The following is a 23,345-nucleotide window of genomic DNA, read 5'->3' as shown; positions in this document are numbered from 1 at the left end:
TGAATGCGTGCTTTTCTGTTTCTTTCCGTCTTAATGTCTTTGTTTTTGCTTTTTGTTGTTGTTTGCAACTGGCTTTAATAAAATTATTATAATAAGGCTTAACAAATAATTGGCTTTGACGCATTAATTTCTCTCTCTTTTTTCCCCTCCTCTTCCTCCCCCCCCCCCCCCCCCACCCCGCCCCCCCCCCCCCCCCCATCGCTCTCTCTCTCCATCTCGCTCTCTTTTTTTTCTCTCTCTCTCCATTTCTCACTCTCTTTCTCTCTCTCTCTCTCTCTCTCTCTCTCTCTCTCTCTCTCTCTCTCTCTCTCTCTCTCTCTCTCTCTCTCTCTCTCTCTCTCTCTCTCTCTCTCTCTCTCTCTAGGGGCTAAAACAGAACCCTCCAATTACAGGCCAATATCTATTTTATCGGTTTTATCAAAGCCGTTGGAACAACATATCAACAAGTTTATTCTGTCACATTTTTACGAAAATGCTTTATTTCACCCAAATCAGTCCGGGTTCAGAACTCATCATTCATGCCACACAGCACTTGTTTCTTTAGTTGATCAGTGGTTGAGCAAGATCAACAAAGACAAATTATGTGCTGCTCTCTTCGTTGACTTTGCTAAAGCATTTGATGTGATTCCTCATGGCCTACTTCTCAGGAAACTCGCGCTGTACGGCCTCAGAAATGAAACAATATCGTTAATCAAGTCTTTTGTTTCTGATCGAGTACAAGCTGTGTGCGCCAACGGCTCTATGTCCAGCATGCAGTCGGTAGGTTATGGCATTCCTCAGGGATCTGTACTCGGCCCTCTTCTCTTTACGATTTACATTAATGACCTTCCCCTACACATAAGCAGTAACTGTGAACTCTTCGCTGATGATACCACTATTCACAATTCCCACTCAAATGTGAAGGTATTGTCAAAACAACTTCAAGAAAGTGTTAACGAGCTTTTAGCGTGGACCGAATTAAACCACATGGCTCTTAATCCAGACAAAACAAAAAGCATGCTTATTACCACCAGACAAAAACGCCAAAACTTAAAATCTAAACTTCCACCTTTAACGATTGATAATCACATTGTTGAAGAAGTTAATAAACACAAAGTTCTAGGTGTTATTCTTGATAACGATTTATCGTGGACTGATCACGTTACAGGAGTTTGTAAAGTACTCTCCAAGAGGCTTTACTTGTTGTCCAGAATAAAACACTTCTTGAACAGGCATGGCAGGCAACTTTTCTTTAACGCTCACATTCAATCGATCATTGATTATGCGTCAACACTATGGGATTGTGCGAGTGCAAAAACTCTGAAACCTTTATTTAGTATACATAAAAGAGCAATCAAAGTTATTTTATTACAAGTCTCGGTTTCCAACGAAGACTATAAACTTTTAAACATTCTTCCTCCTAAATCAAGACTCATGTACAATAAAGGCGTTTTGATGCATAAACTCATAATTGGAAGAGCGCCTGCACCTCTTTCTTCTCAATTCACTTCCCACAATTTAAGAGACCCGACAAAAATGTATGCTCCTCGGCCTCGTATAGATCTTTTTAAGTCCAGCCTACTCTTTTCGGGGACTAATCTTTGGAATTCACTTCCAAGCGGTCTCAAACATTCTGTCAATGCCAAGACTTTTAAAGACAGATATTTATCATTCCTTATACATGGCACATTTCGTTCTCATTTAGCCTGAACATGTATATTGTTGATGCCTTATTTGTACATTTTACACGTTTCAGTAGATAAATGTACATAATTAATTTCATAACATGACTTATGTAACGATGCTACATGCTATTACTTGCAACGTAGTTGCTTCATTGACTCCTCAGTTTCACGGATTTTTTCTTCCCTCGAAGTTTCACACGTTTTTTGTTGCTTGAAACAGTTTTCATTATACCTTTGACAATAATATGTCATGTTCGTTTGCATGTATATTTTTGTTAGTTTAGTCTGTTAATCGTTTGCTTGTTTGTCGTTTACTTTTATTACTTCTTTAATTGGTATTCCAACATTTTTAAAACGTATTATCATCAGATTAAACCCTCCCATGGGCGAGGGCTGGATGTAAAAAAGCACCTGTTTGCTTATGCCATTACCCTCGTAAATAAAGAATTTGTCATTGTCATTGTCATTGTCATTTGTCTCTCTCTCTCTTTCTCTCTCTCTCTCTTTTCCCGCACTGCCAGTCTCGGTGGTCTATTCATTAAACGTTTATCTATGGCTGCTCATCTCAGATCGTATACACAGACAACAATATCTTATGCGTCCACGTAAGTAAATATTAATGTTCAAGGTGTGCACAACAGGACTTCGAACTACAAATTCGGCTGTTCGGTTGTTGTTGTTGTTGTTGTTGTTGTTGTTGTTGTTGTTGTTGTTGTTGTTGTTGTTGTTGTTGTTGTTGTTGTTGTTTCTTCTTCGCTTTGAAAAGGTTTATTTTCACGACACAAATTAAAATATGTTTTGAAAAAAGTACTGTGATTCACAGACTGAACTCTACCTGTGCTTCCAAAATAACGGACAAAAGCGCAAAGGAATACCGTGTGAGTTTACATTCTCGAAAACGGAGGCTGTAGGTTCCAATAATATAACAAGTCACTGGACACGGACACAGGTAAAGACAAAAGACCAACACAAGGTAATGTTCAAGAATAGTGATCCAAACTTTGGGAGGATGTCGCAAGGTGAAAATACACACCTTGCAGACAGAGAGAACTGCGGTAGTGAGTTGAAACTGAGCCAAACTCGTGGGGAAAAGCGATAATTTTGACGTTGAAGTTTTATTTTTCCAACTTTATTTTCATGTTCAAGGGACATAACGATACATGGTGGACTGTTGAATATTATGTTACCTCTCTAGTTTTACAACTGCGCTAATACCAACAACAACACTACTCGCAATATGCAACCACCTTAATATGGCTACTCCAGCATTTCACCAATAAACTCGTCCCTTGGTTTCCAATACCTGTGGTTCGTACGATATCCGCGTGCACATGGTCTGCGCATGCTCCAGTGGAATATATGGCCCTCTGAGACCTGAAAGAGCAGATTTCCAAAGCTTTTATTGTCACCACTGGGTTCACATTTGTGTCAGCTTGCTTCCAAATATCACAGTAGATCACTCCTCTGTCAGAAATCATAATGAACGCATCTTCCTTCTCAGGTAGGCTAATATGGAGCATTTTGGTTTGGGGAATGCGAGGCTGCCTGTCTGTCTGCTTGTCTGACTGCTTGTCACGTCAACTTGTCTGTCTGTCTATCGGTCGGTCGGTTTGTCGGTCGATCGGTCCTACTTTCGATCTACTGTTTCTTTCTTTCTTTCTTTTTTTCTTTCCGTCTTTCGTTCTGCATGTCTCTATGTCTGACTCTCTGTCGTCCTTTTATTTGGTGCTGTTTATCAATTGACCGCTTGTTTAAGTGTGTATTTCGATTATCTTCGTCTATTCGTTATTATTTTATTTGTTGTTGGGATTTTTATTTGTGTGTGTGTTTGTTTGCTTGTTTGTTTGTTTGTTGTTGTTGTTGTTGTTGTTGTTGTTGTTGTTGTTGTTGTTGTTGTTGTTGTGTTTTCGTTCCTCTCTCTCTCTCTCTCTCTCTCTCTCTCTCTCTCTCTCTCTCTCTCTCTCTCTCTCTCTCTCTCTCTCTCTCTCTCTCTCTCTCTCTCTCTCTCTCTCTCTCTCTCTCTCTCTCTCTCTCTCCGCCTTTATTTCGTCAGTAAAAGTATTTATGTTTTGTTACAGTAAAGATTATAATATTCTCCTTTTCAAACGATGATTCGCTTTCTTTGATTGTTTTTGTTTTGTATTCATGTCTTTTCTCTGTTTACGGTGGATGTTTATATCTTTATCTCTGGAGTTTTATTATAAGGATTTTTTTCGACCCTTTGTGGTTGTTTCTTTCCCCTTTTTTTTCATTTTTTTTCATTTAAAGTCACAGCTTAGCGTGTTCAAACACAAGTAAAGGGAAGTTTAAGCCATAGGAATCTGGATTCCGCAAGACATTACTTAAAGGCACAGTCCTTCCGGTAAAAACTGTTCTGCTCACCACGATGGTCAAAGCTTTGTAAGAAATACATTCATAAAAACAACGCTCTGCACAGAAAGCAGCCCGGCTGTTGGTCGAGTGTATGTGTCCAAGTGGTGGGATGGCCACTTCCTGCGTAAAAGCCAGGCCAGAGCCGAGCTAGTGAACCGAGTCGCTTCCGCGGGAAGGACTGTGCCTTTAAAAATGAACCCCTGCAGACTTCTGAAGCTGAATTGTTGATACCTTGACAGTTATGATTTTCTCCGGTCAATAAAGCATATCTCCTGTTGACAAGTCGAATTGTCGATTAGATTATACCCTGCGGGGACATTTATCGCCCCAAAGATGCTTTTTGTCTTGCGTCTCGTGTCTTTCGTAATGGTCTTTTGCACCGCATGTGTTGTGTTTGACTTCAAGTTGGGACGTTTCTAAAAGGTTCTGTCACGAACCACACAGGAGAGAGAAGCTCAGTACTTGTAAGTGGACATTTGTCTCGGTGACAACACAAGGAGTAAACAAATTTCAGTAACAAAAATATTTTGATTTCAGCACAGTGAGGAAGTGTGGCGTTTTCTTTGGGAATTAGCACAAACACGGGTAGGTGACATTTTAGTCAAAATCTGTCTTTGTTAGAGTACAAGAAGGAGAGGTAAAACTGAAAGTGAACATGTTGTCTTGCTTACGGCACTGAAAGGAGAAGGCAAATTTCCCCTTAAAAATGTGTGTTGTTAATAGCAAAGGAAGGAGAAGCAAAATGTCCAATGAAGATATGTGTTGTTCATAGCTGAGGAAGAGGAGAAGCGAAACTTCCAGTGCAAATGGTGTTTGTTGTTTATGTGAACAGCTCAGATCATGGGTCAATAAAGTGTTACACAGATGGTCAAAATTAAAGTACAAGATATTGCACTGGAAGTGGTACTACACTGTTGCTTAGTGTCTGTATGAAGCTACAAGGTGAACATAGAAAAAGAAAAACACGATTCTTGACTTTGATGGGCTTTTTCTGCTCGTAAACACACATTCTTCTACTCATCACAGCATGCCCCATTATTGAGTTTAAAACACCAATTAAATTTGCTTTGAATAAAACTCACAATTTTACAATAAGAATTTAGAGACCTGAATCAATAAGGTATATCATACTTAGTTTGACTTTTGCAAAACTAAGTAATTACACATTTAATTGAATCAGTCAGACCGACGGAGACATAGAGAGACAGACAGAGGGCAAACAAAAATCTGAGAAAGAAACCCCTTTAAAAATGTTACCATGTTTGAAATGAAACATCGCAAGGTGAAGCCATAATTCATCACCTTTCAGTATGACATCATGAGCGTGTTCCACACTTGAAATGACGTGCTTTTGGAGCTTGGAAGTATAATTTCCATTCAACGATCCGAGTTTGTTAAGTTTGAGCATATTTTCAACGTCAAACACCATTAAACTATAAATATTTGGAATCAGAAAATGATAAGGAATAGATAGAAGTTGTTTTTGAGTGTCTTTTTTCATAAATAGAAATAGTGGTTATTTATCGGTTTTCTTAATTTTTAAGCATAATTATCAATACAAAACAACACAACTATATAGTTTTAGATACAAGACGCAATAGGGAATACACCAATATAAATTTTCTGTTTTAAATAATAGTTTTAAAAAATTTGAAAAAATGACATATTTCGAACAAGCATTTCAATAACAAAACTTTAAGTGACCAAGCTGAAATGCAATCCCATAATCTGGCCTAAATCTGAGATTGTGTGATAAGAAATTCGATCAAATTGATGAAAAACTGTAACTGTGAAAGTGCTGCCTCGACCTTTTGGCAAACGGTAAAATATGACGTCATCAAACTGTCCTATCAATAAACGGAAAAACCTTCTATGAGAAAATCCAGTCAAAAATATCCATATCAAATTTCATAAAGATCCACTCAGTAGTTTTTGAGATATGATCTGCAGTGTGAAAAAAAACAATCTCACGCCCAAAACGCAAACTCATTTGGTCGTGTTCTGCCGATACTATAATGTTTTTCTTTCCTAAATCACACTATAATAGTAGCCCTTCCCAATGTCTATGCTAAAACTGACTTGTCTGTGTTGTCAATGATTTTGCTACAGCGTGAGAACAAAACGTCTAAAAATATCTCACGCCCATAACGCTGTGACACGAAAACTCATTTGGTCGTGTTCTGCCGATACTATAATGTTTTTCTTTCTTAAAACACACTATTATAGTAGCCCTTCCCAATTGCAATGCTAAAAATGACTGGTCTGTGTTGTCAATGATTTTCTGCGAGAATGCGATCTATCTGTTTGTCGCAAAGACCGTGTGACAAGAAAGTTATGAGCGGAAGACAAATCTGCTGAGTGCAATTACGTTTCAGAAGATAGTTGTAAGTTGTTAAAACAGTTTATCACTCAGACACACAAAGGAACACTATAACTTTATTATTCAGGCCATATTTGCTTTCCTTTGTCATGTATGAAAGTACTGGCATTGGTTGAAGAAAGTGACCTGTCGCTGTGCAAGAAATTTGTCGCCATTTTCCGCCGTGTTTTGTAAATAAAACGTGTTTACTACCCACACATACAAAACGATGCTGTTGGTTCTTTTTATTTTCTTATTGTTTGATTCATGCTTAGCAGTTTAGTATGCTTTGTTTTCTTCTCAATTCAATGGATGGCTATAAAATAAGCATTTAAATGTGAAGGTGTTAAAATTACCCATGATCTGAGCTGTTCACTTTAAATAGTAAGTAAAAAAAACAAGCAACATTTCCAGTGAAAAATTATGTTGTTTATAATAAGCCTGCAACTCTATTGCAAAAAACACCATTTGCACGTGCATTGGGTTGCCCCTAAATAGACAGTGTTCGGAAATAACTATGTCGGGTTTGTATGGGTTGTGAAAGAGGGAATACTCTTGCTTTTATTGAGGCAAACTTTCCCGCGTGACATTAAAGGCCTGTCACTTGCGAGGGGTGTGTCTGAAACACGTGGACAAGGAGCACGTTTGGGAAACTTGCCTCAGTGAAAGAAAGAGTATTCACTCTTTTACAACGCATACACACCCGAGTTACATCCAGAATTCGTCTATTACACTCGTGATTCCGTCGATATGATGACGACAATTCCAACATAACAACAACAACAACAACAACAACAACAACAACAACAACAACAACAACAACAACAACAACAACAAAAGTAATACAATCAAGCCTGCAAATATGGTGAAAACCATGTATTCCCAACAACAACAAACATGTACATAAATTATGCACACGTCTGCTGACGAGTTCTTACGTGTCAGTGCGATAGAGGAGGGATCAAAGGTTTAAAAGACAAACAACAACAAAACCTTTCTTCTCGTAGGCCTATGCGTATGCCCGTCCAGTCCTTGACATCCCTCCACGTGGACACATACCATAAATCAGCAGGCTGTGCGCTACCTGTGCAGAGCTAGTATTTTTGATGAATTAAGTGCTCCGACGTGTCAATTACAACATTAACTCTGCAAAATATTCCCACCCTTCACTGAACGCAGGCAGACTGCAGTGTGTTGATGTGTGTCAAGGTGGAGGGATTCTCCCGTACGCCGGCCGGGGGTAACGGTTATTTTATGCCCTCACGGTAAAACCATTAAGGGCATGTTCCCGGGGTGAAACCCTGATAGTAGTTGTGAAAAAGAAAAGAAAAATCGAGGTGGACAGGATCGAAGAAGAAGAAAAAACTGTCTATAAAACCACGCTGTGACTGTTGTAGTTGGATCGAGGCTATAGTGGTTGTAAGTTGGATCGAAGCTGTGGTTGTTGTAGTTGGATCGAAGCTGTGGTTGTTGTAGTTGGATCGAAGCTGTGGTTGTTGTAGTTGGATCGAAGCTGTGGTTGTTGTAGTTGGATCGAAGCTGTGGTTGTTGTAGTTGGATCGAAGCTGTTTATTTTTTAAGTTGGATCGAAACTGTGCTTGTTTTTTGTTGGATCGAAGCTGTGGTTGTTGTAGTTGGATCGAAGCTGTGGTTGTTGTAGTTGGATCGAAGCTGCAGTGGTTGTAGTTGGATCGAAGCTGTGGTGGTTGTAGTTGGATCGAAGCTGTGCTTAATGTAGTTGGATCGAACCTGTGTTTTTAAGTAGGATCGAAGCTGTGATCGTTGTAGTTGGATCGAAGCTGAAGTTGTAGAAGATAAATGGAGGCTGTAGTTGTATTTTGAACCAAGATGTAGATGCAAAACGTGTTCGTGGTGTGTATTTGAAGACCTTGACCCAGGCTGTCCTATGCCAGAGAAAGCCTCAACGAATTTATGGTGATGTAGAAAATGGTCTATACCATTATGAAGGTAACATCTAAAACAAAAAAAACGCGAGGAGCTGTTGGCTGAGATAAAAGTAGAACAATAATGACTGCGCGTGAGAGTGAGACATGTCAAATGAGGTAAAAGTTATTAGCTTATAGAGTAATTGCATTTGTTTCCCCGACAATCTGTTACCCGTTTTATTTGTGAGTAGCCACGTACGCGTTAATTAACTGTCTCACGAAAAAGCACATTTTGTATTGTATGCCGTGTGATTTGTTCAGATATCATACGCAGACGCGTGGCTCAAATGTACAATTCCCGCAAACACATGTCCGAGAAATATTACTTGCAAATAGTGTAGTAGGGAATAAAATATTCTACGGTTGAGGGCAGGTGGTTAAAAGAGTAGGCTGTTGAGTGTGTGTGTTTTTTAATTCAGCTGTTAGTGTTTTGGTTTGGTTTTAAATTTGTTTTTGTTTTTTGCTTTGTTTATTTATCTTTTATTCATAAAGGGAAAAAGCTCGAGAGCACAGAATTTCAATATAGCTCAATCGCTTTTATTAAAACGGTTAATTAAAACCAGATGATTTGTAAAACAATTGTGACGTATGTCACTTTACTGATAATATTGCTTAAACCAACCCAAACAAATATAAACCCTTGGACCCTTTTCATTGCTATTGCTCACCTAAGCGCCCCTTTTTTTCTACAAAGATAGAGAAAGGATAAATGATCATGGTTTCAGCAGATAATGTAAAAACATTATTTCAATCATAAGGATTTTCTAGAAACAGAATGTTCGCAAACAGAAGGGTTGTACATGTTTTTGAGAGCATGCGTGTGTGCGTGCGTGCGTGCGTGCGTGCGTAACTGCGTGCGTGCGTGCGTTCGAGTTTGTGTGTGCGTGCACGCACATACACACACTGTTGCAAAGTAGCGTTTAACGGGAATAAATACAGGAGGAAGCAGGGGGGAGGGGGGGTTGCAGAAAAGAATTCCGTGATGATATGCTTAATTAGATATGATCATGTCAATCATGTTTACTTTTTTGCTGTTTCATACAACTGTTGAAATGTTTAAAACCTCCTCCGAAAATCCACATGCACAAACATCTTCCTGAATTTGTCAAATTCAAACTACGCTAAAGACAGAATCTAATGAAATTCGACACAAAGGTATCCAGACTGACATTTAAGGCACACTCTCTTTTCATGCGATATGTTAATATTCTGCATTTTTGAATTAATAATTTAAGATTGAGGTTTGGAAAACGCGACACAAAAAGTACAAGATTTAAGTGGGGAAAATCGAGTTTGTTGAAACAAGTGTGCTAAAATAGAGATAATTGCCCGACAGACCTTATGATACAGACTTTTGAATATGATGACATGCCGAGAATCAGATAAACGAGGGTCTGCTAATTAGATGGGGCATCTGAGCGATTCATTACAATCACAGAACCTATTTTTAAAGTGGTGTCAATTCCTTTTGTGGCGTTTGTTATATTGATGTGTTTCTATCTGACATTGAAACGTGTCTTTCCGATATGGCAGATAAAAGCAAAATTATATAACGGCCTAGCATATTCAAAAAGAACATACATTTGAGCGCATACATTTGCGTGAATGGACTACTACACCGCAAACACAGAACGAGCAATGCTGTACGTCATCATTTCACCTTCGACCTTGGTCGGTAACGATGATACAGAAGACGATTATGCTCCACTCGGACCGACAGAACAGCTGGTTTAACAACAAGCCACCAATCATCTTATGTCAGTTACTGATATATACGGAGTTTGTTAAAGGAAGGCATTTTCATTATCGCCGGTAACGTTAGAATTAATCCTTTTACATTTGTACGCGATCGGATCTGTACCCTCCTGTACTTGGGTGTCTGATTTATTGGTAGTAGTGGCAGGATTTATGGCAGTAGGAAATTGTCATGTCAGGAGAGGTAGACACGTGTTGGGGGAGGGGGCAAGGTGTCGGGGGTGGGTGGGGAGGGTTTTCGAGGAGAGGGATGAATAGTAGCTGGTTAAGCATGAAACAACAACAACACTACACATCGTTGGAACACACACAAACACACACACACAATTGCGCGCGCGCGCATGCACACACACACACACACACACACACATATATATATATATATATATATATATATATATATACATACACACACACACACACATATATATATATATATACACACCCACACCCACACACACACACACACACACACACACACGCACGCACACACGCACACACACACACACACACACACACGCACGCGCGCGCGCGCGCACGCACGTACACACACACACACACGTAACGCCTGTTAATGGTGTCGGACAAATAGGCAGGCAGAGAACAATCGAGGCAGGCACACAGGGAATATTATTTCCATATTTATCCCTGTTCTTTGCCAATGAACCTTCTTAGTATCAAAGCAATACAAATGTCACTTGAAACAATTATATTCCTGTATCGGTAGGTATAAGCATAGTCTGAATATCAGTAACAGTATTATTCTTTTGTATTAGTTTATTGATAGTATTCTGTGTTTTAAAACTGTTGTTTGGTGGTGTGTTTTTTTTTAGTTTGTATGTCTGCTTTTCAGCTGTCAGTGTGTCTGTCTCTCTGTACGTGACCGTCGGTTTGCATTTTTGTCTTTGTAAGTTTATTTACATTGTTAACCATTTGCAGAGATGATTGAATGCTTAGGGTGATTCGGTTTGTTTCTTTCCTTCTTTGTGTGTTTGTTTGTGTCTTTGTCTTTTTGGTTGTTTGATTAGTTCAAACAGGATTTATTTTTTCTAATTATTCTGTGCCTGTCTGTCTGTCTGTCTGTCTGTCTGTCTGTCTGTCTGTCTGTCTCTCTGTCTCTGTCTGTCCCTTTCTCTCTGTCTGTCTGTCTGTCTGTCTGTCTGTGATCTCTCTCTCTCTCTCTCTCTCTCTCTCTCTCCTCTCTCTCTCTATCTCTATCTCTCTCTCTCCCTCTCTCTCTCTCTCTCTCTCTCTCTCTCTCTCTCTCTCTCTCTCTCTCTCTCTCTCTCTCTCTCTCTCTCTCTCTCTCTCTCGGCTGAAAAATATAGTTTGACTCTCATTTTCAGACTGAACCGACTAAAGCCCTGATTAGTGTTGCGCGTTGTGACGTCACAAGATGGCTGCCAGACGGCCGGAAAAGCAGGCCCTGATGGTCGGATCGGAGTCCGGCTCGGATTCTGACGTCACAGAGTTTGGTCCACCGTCAAGAAAGGGTCAATCTCGCTCGGCAAGAAACGGAATAGCCTCTGTAAGTCTGAAGGCAATCATTTTAAAGTACAGGCCTTCTTAAGCATTTTCATATTTGTGTATGTTTTGGTCAGGGTCTTACATGGGTCAAGGCCATTCCTCTGCTTAAACACAAACCAACGCTCAACAGTCCAAATGCTGTTTGTGCAGTGTGGCATATAGATGTCTGAAAACACACGCACTGATATACTTAGCAGAACGGTTTTAATAGGAAGAACTGTACTTTAAAATGATTGCCTTAAGACTTACAGAGGTCTGTGGTTTTAAATAGGCTGTTCGTTTTGCTCAGTGTCTCGGTTTGCGGTTTTCGATGGGATAAAGCCATTCCTGCGCCTAAACACAAACCAAAGCTCAACAGTCTAACAGCTTGTTGTGCAGTGTGGCATATAGATTTCTTAAAAGCCACACACTGATATACTGAGCAGGTTTTCATAGGAAGGACTGTACTTTTAAATGTTTGGACACACATAGAGAATACTACATGGCTTGCTGTGTCGTACCAGATTTACACGAGTTGTTTTTTTAAATATTGAACTGCGAGCGAAAGCGAGCTGTTCACTATTTGAAAAAGCAACGAGTGTAAATCTGGTACGACACAGCAAGCCATGTAGTATTCTGTTTATCCTACATACTGTACTTACGTGTATTTTACTGAAAATGTCTTGCAGACGAGGCAGCTAAATTGAAGATGCTTGTTTTGGAACCACGATCTCTTCTAAAGTCTCGTGCAATCTATTACGTCAAAGCAAAGAAACGTCACTCTGAAAGTGTGGCGTGACGTGTTAGTTCTAAAGATTCATCGAGGGTAATTAGCGAGTGCAATTTGTGTTTCTATAATGACGTTTGTCTCGGTGACTTTGGCATCATAAGCAGTGGAAAAACAGGTCCCTGCCAGACTTGCTTGACATGACCTCATTTACATGAGATACACGCGTGTGATTTGAACGATTATTATCTCACGGGTGTCTCTCTCACGTATGTAGGATAAAGAGGTTGTTCGTGTTGCTCATGGTCTCGGTTTGTGGCTTTAAAGATTTCTATATCCCACTCTGCACAGAAAGCAGTTGGACTGTTTGTTTGTTGTTTGTTTGTTTGTTTGTTTGTTTGTTTGTTTGTTTGTTTGTTTGTTTGTTTGCTTAACGCCCAGCCGACCACGAAGGGCCATATCAGGGCGGTGCTGCTTTGACATATAACGTGCGCCACACACAAGACAGAAGTCGCAGCACAGGCTTCATGTCTCACCCAGTCACATTATTCTGACACCGGACCAATCAGTCCTAGCACTAACCCCATAATGTCAGACGCCAGGCGGAGCAGCCTGTAGATTGCCAATTTTAAAGTCTTAGGTATGACCCAGCCGGGGTTCGAACCCACGACCTCCCGATCACGGGGCGGACGCCTTACCACTAGGCCAACCGTGCCGGTTTTAATGTGTGTAAGCGCAGGACTGGCAGGACTGGCCTTATTCCATATAAAACCCTGAGCAAAACATCCAACAATATATAAATGTTTAGTCTGACAGCCTTTGTTTTCACAAACGTAATTAGGACGTTTAAAAAAATATTGCTGAAAACTAATTCTTTTATGTTTTTTCTGTGATCTACTTCTACTTACAGTAATGTTAAAAAAAAGTTTTAAAAAATTAAAACAAGTCATTTGCTTCATTTATACAAAGAGTTTCTCACCTTACTTTTTTCTGCAAACAAAGAAGTATGAATTAGGTTTCTTTTCTCTGATCATCAGACATGAATTACCTTTATCAAGGTCATTTTGGAAATATTATGTAATCCTAACGTTATAGTAGCTGCAGAATAAGAACTGTAAAGACATCGGTTGCAGATAGAAGCAACGAAAATAGATAACAAAATTACACGCCGGTTCACTGATGCGTATTAATGAGCATTTAACGTTTATTCTTCTGCAGAATCTCCGAGGCCTTCACAAGAGTGACGGAAGCAAAATCAATGGACAAAACACAAAGACGTTTGCACTGGCCGTGTCGGTGATTATGAACATCGTTTTTGTCATCCTGCTCATCGTCGCCAGAGCTCAAAGACCACCATCCATTAATCACACCGTAAGTATTAAAACCTGGGCAGTCTGGTAGCTTAGTTGCTTGAGCGCAGGAGACTCACAGGTCAAATGTTCGAATCCAGGCTGGGTCGGATACGGGTTTACTTCATATGTTTCTTTGAGAGATAGTATGTATGGTCCACCACAGTTGCATCAAACGTGGTACGTGCAAGAGCTTGGCGAGATTGCCAGAAGTGCAGGTGGCTGGTCCCACTTAAACACGCACGCAGGGAAGGGGGGGGGGGGGGGGTGCGACCCGAATTAACATACATTGGGATAATAATGTGTGGAATGTGATGAAGGAATAACATGAATGGTTGTTTAGATGTTTGCTTGCTCCATCAGATTATGTGTTAGTTTGCTTGGTTCCTTCATTCCTTCCTTTTTTGCGTAATTCCTTTCTTGATTCCTTTTGTTCTTGTGCTCGTTCGTCTCTGTGTGCGCTCATCCTTACTTAATCCGTCTATCTGTCTGTCCGTTCGCTCCTATGTTTTTCATTTTCAAAACTATAAACTCTTACACTCGCCACACTAAAATACACACACACACACACACACACACACACACACACACACACACACACACACACACACACACACACACACACATACACACACACACACACCATTCATCCATCCATCCATCCCCCCATCAACATCACCGTGTTTATTTCTGAATCCTTACCCAACCTCCAACCAAATCCCCACCCTTTTTTCTGTCATCGACGTGCCTTCCTTCCCGTTCAAACTACGCATTCCTGTCGTTTTTGCTCATCCCTATGTATATCTTATGATCTAGGCTAAAGGTTATAAATCGATCAAGTGACACATGCAGTGACAGTAAAGAAGATATCGGGGTATGCATGTCATACCTGTGTCCGCCTCGTTTCCATGGGTCAGTGCACTCAATGTCTCCGCATTCATTTTTTTATGATCACCAAAAGCAACACCTTAGATGGCATGTTTGCAAACCATGTGTTCTCGCGGTAAGAGACTTTCCCTTTCTCCGATGTATGAATATTTAATTTGTCGCTAACTTAAAAAGTGAACATAACTGTTGAAGTCTGTCTATTCAGTTGCCTGTCTGGCTGGCTCGCTCGCTGTCTGGCTGGTTGGATGCCTAGCTGGCTGACTGGCTGTTTGTCTGGCTGGCTGGCTGGCTGGCTGGTCGGTCGGTCGGTTTGTCGGTCAGTCGTTAGGTTGGTTGTTTGTTTGATAGTGTGTTTGTCCGTTTAATTTTCTTTTAATTGCGAAGTGTTTCGTAATTATAGATAGGTAGCCGCAATGTTTAGAAGCCAAAAGTAATGTTGCCTAACATCATTTCTTTCATTTTTTGAATCTGTTTCTCAGATTCCCCCTAACAATGAGAATCAGCAAGGATCTCCAGGACACCACCAAAACACCTCCAACTCCACAATGAGCAAACCGTCATCACCATTGCACCACACACCATCACCACCCACATCAGTTGGCACACCAAAACCGGACCCAGAACCATCAACGGATCCTGGCTTACCCAATCCGCCGCCACCCAACCCGGCGAAAATGGATTGTGTGACGTCATCAGTCACGTGTGGTAAAGCCAGCGAGCACGTGCCACCGCCCGTGGATGACGGTTACGTCAACGTGTTCAAAGATTTGACGTCAGAGGAAATCCAAGCTACCCAACAGTATTTTCTTCGTCAGCGGTCGCTGAGTATACAAATGAGTAATAATCAAGGTAAGCATTTTATAATAATAAGAAGTAGAAAAATTTGAAGAAGAAGAAGAAGAAGAAGAAGAAGAAGAAGAAGAAGAAGAAGAAGAAGAAGAAGAAGAAGAAGAAGAGATTATTATGTCAGATCGGATTACTTTGATGAAAAATTATGCATTGATAAAAAAAATCGTGGTGTGCTGGTCTGCAAGACTAATTCTCTGAATAACTTACATTTTCTTTTTGCTCTCTTTCTGAGCAATTGATGTGTCTAGGAATGTTTCAATGAACCTAATATTTATCAAAACAAAAGACTATGTTAGCATTCATCAGTGAACTAATGCTCCGTGAACTTTCAGAACATGTTTATTTTTTATGTATAACTATCAAAACTCTCCTTACATCTTGTTTCCATTTTTTTTCAAGGAAACTACATCGCCAGCGTAGAATTGTACGTCCCAACCAAAACCTCCACCCTCGATTTCCTCGATAATTCTCGCCGCCAGCCTCCCAGAGAAGCGTTGGCGACCGTATTTTTCGCGAAAAACACGCCTCCAGTCGTCCGGCAGTACGTCGTAGGACCGCTGCCTCGCCCCACGTACCACAAGATCAACCCTCGTATGACCAAAGACGTCCCTGCTGCCAAATTTACGGTGTATCGATTCGGGGAGGCGAAACAGTTTATAGCTCAACAGACGGGTCATCCGGAGGTGCAGCGTTTGCTGTGGGAGAGTTTTGGTGCCATGTCTAACTGCACCGGGAGCTGGAAAGACCCGTGCATTATGTTCTTAGGACAGAAGATCAGCTTCGGATTGAGTGAGTGTTTCTTGTTTATTTAATGTAATTCATTGTACTTTGTCTTTGAAAATCAGAAATGTGCCTTCATGCTACAGTTGCAACCGGTGGAGGTTTTGTTTTTCTTTTTTTGTATTGAGTCTTTCTACATTTAAATGTGTTACTTTGTGGAATAAACGTCGGGAATCTAGTGATCATTTGAGCAGTCGTCAGACGTGCTACTATATCTCTGTTGCCATTCAAATTGAAAACAAGCGAGAAACCACTTACGTCAGTGACTTCAAAATACAAAGAATACATAATAATAAAAAAAATATACTGCCTCGCTTTGAATGTAGCAACGGAATGGAGCATGTGTATCAACTGGACACACTAGACTGCTGTCGTGCTACTGGTCAGAGAGTAACAAAAATTGAACTTCACACCCGATGCATTGTCGCAGCAAAATCCTGATTTTCAAGTCAACCTTTTTACCACTTCCAACTGAATGAAACGTTCTTCAGACGCTGACAATGTTTGGAATTAGTACAAGATAACAATGCGCCTACTCTTTTGCTTTCTTTTTACAGTGAACAGGACATCCTTCTGTTTCCCTGCCTACTACAACGCAGAGTTCCCAACGATCCACCCGGTGCCTCTCCAAATTGTTATCGGCGAAACGCAACCCGGACACTTCGCTGTGCAGTTCGTCTACTACGCTGGGTCCACTTTCTCCTCCTTTGCTGAATTGATCGCCCGTTATCAGGAGGGTAGCATCCACAAAGTGTCAAGGAGGTACCCGGTTAATGTACCCGGCGAGAGCTCTGTGGCCGGGTCTCTGAATCTCAGGGGGGACCCTTTTCCCAAGACACCGCATCCGCCGCCGAGACAGTACGAACCGAAGGGGTCTCGCTACAGCATTGTCGATCAGCATGTCAAGTAAGAGTTATCCCGCTTGTTCGACGAGAACTAAAATGGTGGCAGTTTTTCTTGTTGTCCAGGCCGTGGTGGTGATAATAAAAGTTGAGGTTGTCTTCGCAGTATTTCTTCTTCTTTTTCTTTTCTTTTCTTCTTCTTCTTCTTCTTCTTCTTCTTCTTCTTCTTCTTCTTCTTCTTCTTCTTCTTCTTCTTTCGTTGGTGTAAATTGTAGAGAAAGATACGGTGATATTGAGTTTGATTCCATGCCTTGGTGCTGACTATTGTTGTCCAGTTTTCGGCAGCTATATATGTGGTGAGCTCAGAACCTATTGTTTTAGAGAAGAGAGAGCAAGAGGAGAATGTCAGAGAGAGCGAGACAAAGAAATGGAGATATAAACTGGAGAGACAGTGAGCGAGATAGAGAAACTTGCGGGCAAGTCAGCGTTCGTGTGTGCATGTGGGATCAACTGAAAAGGTCCATTCCTTGAGTGAGAAATTCAAGTTTTACGCCCTCACGGCAAAGCCATTAGGGGCATGTTCCCGGGTTTTAACCCGACTTTAGATGAAATACACAAGTGTATGCGTTGTGACCGCAAGTTAGATGATTATACCTGTGATATATTCTAAAGTACCTTAAAAACTGAATATTTCTTTGACCTTCCACTGCAGTAAACCCTGAACTATCTGTGCAGGTACCTGGAATGGTCGTTCAACGTGCGAAACTCAGTGGAATCCGGGCTGCAGGTGTGGGACGTCACTTGGTCAGGGGAGAGAATTGTGTACGAGCTCAGCTTACAAGAGATTGCCGTTCTTTACGCCGGGGCAAATCCTTCCTCCATGTTCGCGCATCTGTCGGACAGTGCCTTTGGTCTTGGAGACAATGCCAGGAGTTTGGTTCCAGGCGTGGATTGTCCGGAACATGCAAGTTTTATGTCCACGTGGATCCTCAACTCCAAGAGCCGCGTACCCAAGGTGGAAAGAGCGCCCAACACTGTCTGTGTTTTTGAGCACAACTCCGGCATTCCTCTGCGAAGACACAGGTTGGTGTGTTTTGTTGTTGTGGTGTTGGCGGTAGTGGTGTTGATGATGGTGGTGGTGGTTTTGATGTTGGTTGATAAATTGGTTGGCTGTTGTTGTTGTTGTTGTTGTTGTTGTTGTAAATGTTTTGTTTTCTTGTTAATTAAACGTTCCAAAAATGTAACCTTTCTTGTTTTTTTAATATTTTTGTGCAAAGGTTTGAAAATGACTGGAAGACGTATGGTGGATTAGTGGACCACTACCTGACCGTTCGCACCATCATCGTGGAATACAACTACGACTACATCGTCGATGTCGTCTTCCACGCCAACGGCGCGATGGAGACCCGTGTGTATGCCACTGGCTACATCATGTCCCAGTGGTTTCGCTACGCAGAGGACCCTTTTGGCTTTAATGTGAGTTGCTGATTTGCTTGGGGGGGGGGGGGGGGCCGGGGGGGGCGGGGGGGGGGGTGAGTTGAGGAAGTGTTGATTGTGATGTTGGTCTTGGTTCTTTGTTGTTGCTTTTCTGTCTTTCATCACCAATGTCCTGCCTTTTTTTCTTCTCCCTCTCCTCTTTCATTGTTTTTTCACGACTTACGATCACCATAATCTGTTCTTCGTCTGGAATCTAGTTTATGGGAGTGTTAGTTATTACACCTGCAGTGCAGAACATGAACAAAGTGAGGAAAAACATTGTAAACGTGATGATCACGGTGTTGCTATTACCGATGATGGTGGTGTGGTGGTGGTGGTGCTGCTGTTGACAATGACGACGAACGTAATGTTGATAATTGTTACAACAACGTCGCAGCTGCCAAAGACGGCGATCTCCCAAGTTAAACTATGTTCAACACAAACAGCTGACTGATTGACCAATGAGTTTTACGTCATCTTAAGGCCTATTAGGACAAATGTACATCCTTTTAGGACCAACTGGACAAACAGCTTACATCGTCATAACAGCAATGGTATCATGTTAAAGATGTATGATCTATTTTTAAGATAGTATCCGTTTTATTCTGTTTCATTTTGAAGATTGTATCCGTTTTATTGTAACCGTACAGGTACACGACGATGTGGTGGGGTCAGTTCACCACCACCTGTTCCACTTCAAGCTAGACATGGACGTGGGCGGCGTTAGCAACAGGTACGAAACGCTGGACTTTGAGGCAGACGAGCGAAACTGGTCGTGGCTGTCCTCTTTTAAACCCTCCGCTCTCTCCTCTTCTGGAAAATTCCAGCAAATCTCCTACAAACATCACGTCAGAAAGACCGAGAAGGACGCTCTGTACCACTACAACTTCGACACTCCCAAGTACCACGTGTTCTACACGGACAAGGTGAAGAACACGTTCGGAAATCCTCGGGCATACAGAGTTGAGGTTCGTGGCTTCTCGAAGCAGTTTTTGCCAGATGCGCATCCCGCTGTGCGCAGCCGGAAGTGGATGCAGCAATGCATGGCGGTAACGAACCGGAAGGAGGAAGAGTCGAAAAGCAGTTCCGTGTTCTCTATGTACGACGCTGACGATCCTGTGGTCGACTTTGAAGACTTCTACAAGGATGACGAGAGCATCGTAGACAAGGTGGGTTAACTTTTATGAGAAGAAAACGAGACTACGACTACGACGACGACGACGACGACGATGATGATGATGATGATGATGATGATGATGATGATGATGATGATGATGATGATGATGATGATGATGATGATCATTGATCATGATCATGAGTATGATCGCTGTGCCTAAAATAAAGTGAATTTAGTGTTGACTATTGAGTCATAACTTAAGCTGCCTTTATCTAGCATGTTCCGTCTTTTTGTCCTTAAGAGCCGTTTGAGCCTAGCTTAATAATTATGAGGATGTTACGTGATAGATGAGCACACAGACACATCTCCACCAGAAAACTGCGTCCATCCTTCAATCAGCATAAAGCTTAAATGTCCCAGTGAAAGAACTAGTACAGTGGCGTAACGGTTCTCCCGAAACATAATTGATCTCTTTAAGGCCATAAGAACACCTGTTAAAGGTTGTTTTAGTCCTATGTTCCGATGCGGGTATTTGCGTTGCGGACCAATATGAGATCGCCGCAAGGATATACTGGCAGCGCTACCAATGCAGATCTCATACCGGATTGCCAAATATGTGATCGCATACTGATAGCGCTACCAATGCAGATCTCATACCGGATTGCCAAATATGTGATCGCATACTGATAGCGCTACCAATACTGATCTCATACCGGATTGCCAAATAATTATGAGATCGCATACTGATAGCGCTACCAATACAGATCTCATACCGGATTGCCAAATAATTATGAGATCGCATACTGATAGCGCTACCAATACAGATCTCATACCGGATTGCCAAATAATTATGAGATCGCATACTGATAGCGCTACCAATACAGATCTCATACTGGATTGCCAAATAATTATGAGATCGCATACTGATAGCGCTACCAATACAGATCTCATACCGGATTGCCAAATAATTATGAGATCGCATACGGATAGCGCTACCAATACCTGCTCGAGCCGTTGGTCGTATCGGGTCCGCCCGGTTTATGGGTATTGGTTTTGAAACAATTAGCTTTTATGGTTGTTGTTATAAAAAAAATGTAACATGTTTTTACTTTGTTTACGTACATATATAACATTACAACATTTTAACTTATAAATCTCTGATTTCAGGATCTGGTAACCTGGGTGACGGTAGGCATGCATCATATCCCTCACACGGAGGATATACCCAACACACCCACAGTGGGAACAGAGGCCTCTATCCTGCTCCTCCCCTTCAACTATTTCCCAGAAAGCCCTTCCATGCGGTCACGTGACGCTGTTCGCGGGAAACACGACAGCCTAGACGGTGTGACGAGATTTGAGACCTACGGGACAGAGACAGACTTCACGTGCTTGCCTCCTGTGTATAGTTGGCTGAAACAGTCACAATCAACGGATTATCCATAAAAGAAAGAAGAGCGATATTTAAAGATGGATGGATGAAGCAATGGTGGTAGTTCGGTGGAGGTAAGGGATTTGTGTAGAGCATGAAAGAGAGAGAGAGAGAGAGAGAGAGAGAGAGAGAGAGAGAGAGAGAGAGAGAGAGAGAGAGCTAGCTCGCAAGCAGCAAAATGACATGGCGCCTGTAATTATGACGTGTGTGTGTGTGTGTGTGTGTGTGTGTGTGTGTGTGTGTGTGTGTGTGCGAGCGTGCATGTGTGTGTGTGTGTGTGTGTGCGTGTGTGTGTGTGTGTGTGTGTGTGTGTGTGTGTGTGTGTGTGTCTATGCGCATGGATGTGTGTCTCTGTGTGTGCGTACGTGCGTGCATATGTGCGTATATATGTGTGTGTTGGTGTGTGCGTGTGCCTGTGTCTGTGTCAGTCAGTTCTATTTAATTGAAAGGTCTTGAATGTAGATGTGTTCTGTTATAGTACACTGTCTTCCAGTTTATTACAAATTCTTATTCAAGATGAACACAGAATTATCTTTGCCTTTGCCACTGGTGAATCAAAACTTCATGGCTCAAATGTGCAATTTGTTTGATCGCGTGATGTGTATTTATTTTCTAAGACGTGCTTTGGGAATGATGCTTTAGGTTTTACCTTTTAATGTTTGTGACTACGATATGTATTAATCGTGAAATTGTAATTACATGCTGATTGTACAATTTGCACAACTATGAGCGATACACAAATGTAATAAATGCGATGTTGCGGTAATGTACAGGCGAATCAAAAATTATGCTTTGCAGGTTAACTTTGAATTAAAGATTCGCTGATTTGTTTGATAGTGCAATGTATGTGTTCTGCGCGAACTTAGAATCCGGTTTCATTCTAGAATGGACCGGGTCCAGGTTGGAATTCTAACCCTGCGCAAGTACAGGGGTGCCATTCTAGAATGAAACCCTTGTTGCTGGTCCATTCTAGAATCGGCCGTGCGCAAGGTTAGAATTTGGGTCCAAGTTGGAATAGTCATTTCAGTTAGACTATCACACAGCCAAAGCCACAAATGTGGATTTTCTGTTTGTTTTTGTTTTTTGTGTGTTTGGTTGGGTGTTTTTTTCGGGTTTTTTACACTTTACTCAAAGACATCGTGAATTGGGATTGTGATGTTCTGAAAGTGATTACGATTTTGAGAGACACTCAGCACTGATCGCTACGAACGGAAATTTCCGGACTGACAGTGTTTTGCCGATCTCGCTTGTAACTTTTAATCTTATTCATATAGGCCCTACATGAAGTTGGTCTTCTGAATTGTGAAGATATAATGTCAACTTTTTTTTAAACCTGTGACAACAGCTCTATAACTCACTCTGTCCTTCTGTTGGTCTGTCTGTCGGTTAGTCGGTCTGACCGTCTGTCTGTCTGTCTGTCAAAAAAATTGTCAAAAAACCGGACATTTCCGAGAAGGAGACAGCGCTGACATTGCAAGCGGCCGCAACCGGCTCTCATCACAAAAACAACTGCCCTGCAAACATTACCGCCCTGGTAGTCCCCCTTGCTATGGTCTGCCTTTGTCTGCGTACTCAGGAGTGTCAACTTTCTTGACATGACATGACATCGCAAGATCGCCAAAGGATTTTTTTCAGGGGTAGACAAATCAGCCCCATTTTATCAAAGGGAAGGTGCAGGTGGAGATAATTCAAGAGAAGACAACTCTGTCTTACCTACAAACATTACGGCCCCCTTTATTCAAGGGTTTCATTCTAGAATGGCACCCCTGTACTTGCGCAGGGTTAGAATTCCAACCTGGACCCGGTCCATTCTAGAATGAAACCGGATTCTAAGTTCGCGCAGAACATATGCATTGTTTCGATGTTACAACAGGGAACATTTTATGCAAAAAGTTACGTTTTGAAAGTGATACGATTGTAGTGTTTATCGTAACATATTCATGTTACTACCTACACAGTGTGAACAAGTATTCCGCGAGTTAGAAAAAAAAGTGATTCAGTAAACTAAAACGGACTCGGAGTAAATGATTCAAGCAATGTATTTGTAAGTTAATGCACCTCGGAATGATGCAGAAAATCAGTGTTCAAAATTCCTTCCTTTTTTTTTTGTAGTTTCACATGAAAAGTGTTTCAAGGATTTATATAATTACGGTTCCAAAGCCATCATGAAGGTGATGAAAACTTTTCCTAGCATTGTACTTTGACTTAAAATAAAGGGCTTCCGACTCGATATACAAGTATAGTTGTGTTTGCGATGGAAAGTGAGATGTATTGTTTGCTAG

General features: G+C 41.4%; 1 protein-coding gene across 3 annotated transcripts; it reads left to right on the top strand.

Annotated features, from left to right (window-relative positions):
- The first annotated feature begins 3,062 nt into the window (after positions 1-3,062).
- On the top strand, positions 3,063-21,322 carry LOC138980636 (putative amine oxidase [copper-containing]). 3 transcript variants are annotated; one of them, XM_070353557.1, is made up of 11 exons: positions 3,074-3,165; positions 4,575-4,622; positions 11,444-11,625; positions 13,549-13,701; positions 15,047-15,416; positions 15,816-16,205; positions 16,754-17,102; positions 17,774-18,121; positions 18,316-18,514; positions 19,165-19,683; positions 20,799-21,322. In XM_070353557.1, exons 3-11 carry the CDS (start codon positions 11,494-11,496, stop codon positions 21,075-21,077), a joined length of 2,739 nt encoding a protein of 912 aa, XP_070209658.1. In that variant the 5' UTR covers positions 3,074-3,165; positions 4,575-4,622; positions 11,444-11,493; the 3' UTR covers positions 21,078-21,322. The 3 variants fall into 3 exon arrangements, with proteins under 3 accessions (XP_070209666.1, XP_070209658.1, XP_070209654.1); XM_070353565.1 differs by lacking the exon at positions 4,575-4,622 and having other exon boundaries at positions 3,063-3,165; XM_070353553.1 differs by lacking the exon at positions 3,074-3,165 and having other exon boundaries at positions 4,475-4,622.
- The last annotated feature ends 2,023 nt before the right edge of the window (positions 21,323-23,345 follow it).

The sequence above is a fragment of the Littorina saxatilis genome, linkage group LG1 (genome assembly GCF_037325665.1).
Source record: "Littorina saxatilis isolate snail1 linkage group LG1, US_GU_Lsax_2.0, whole genome shotgun sequence".
NCBI classification, from domain to species: Eukaryota; Metazoa; Mollusca; class Gastropoda; order Littorinimorpha; family Littorinidae; genus Littorina; species Littorina saxatilis.
This window is presented reverse-complemented; position numbering and strand designations above follow the sequence as displayed.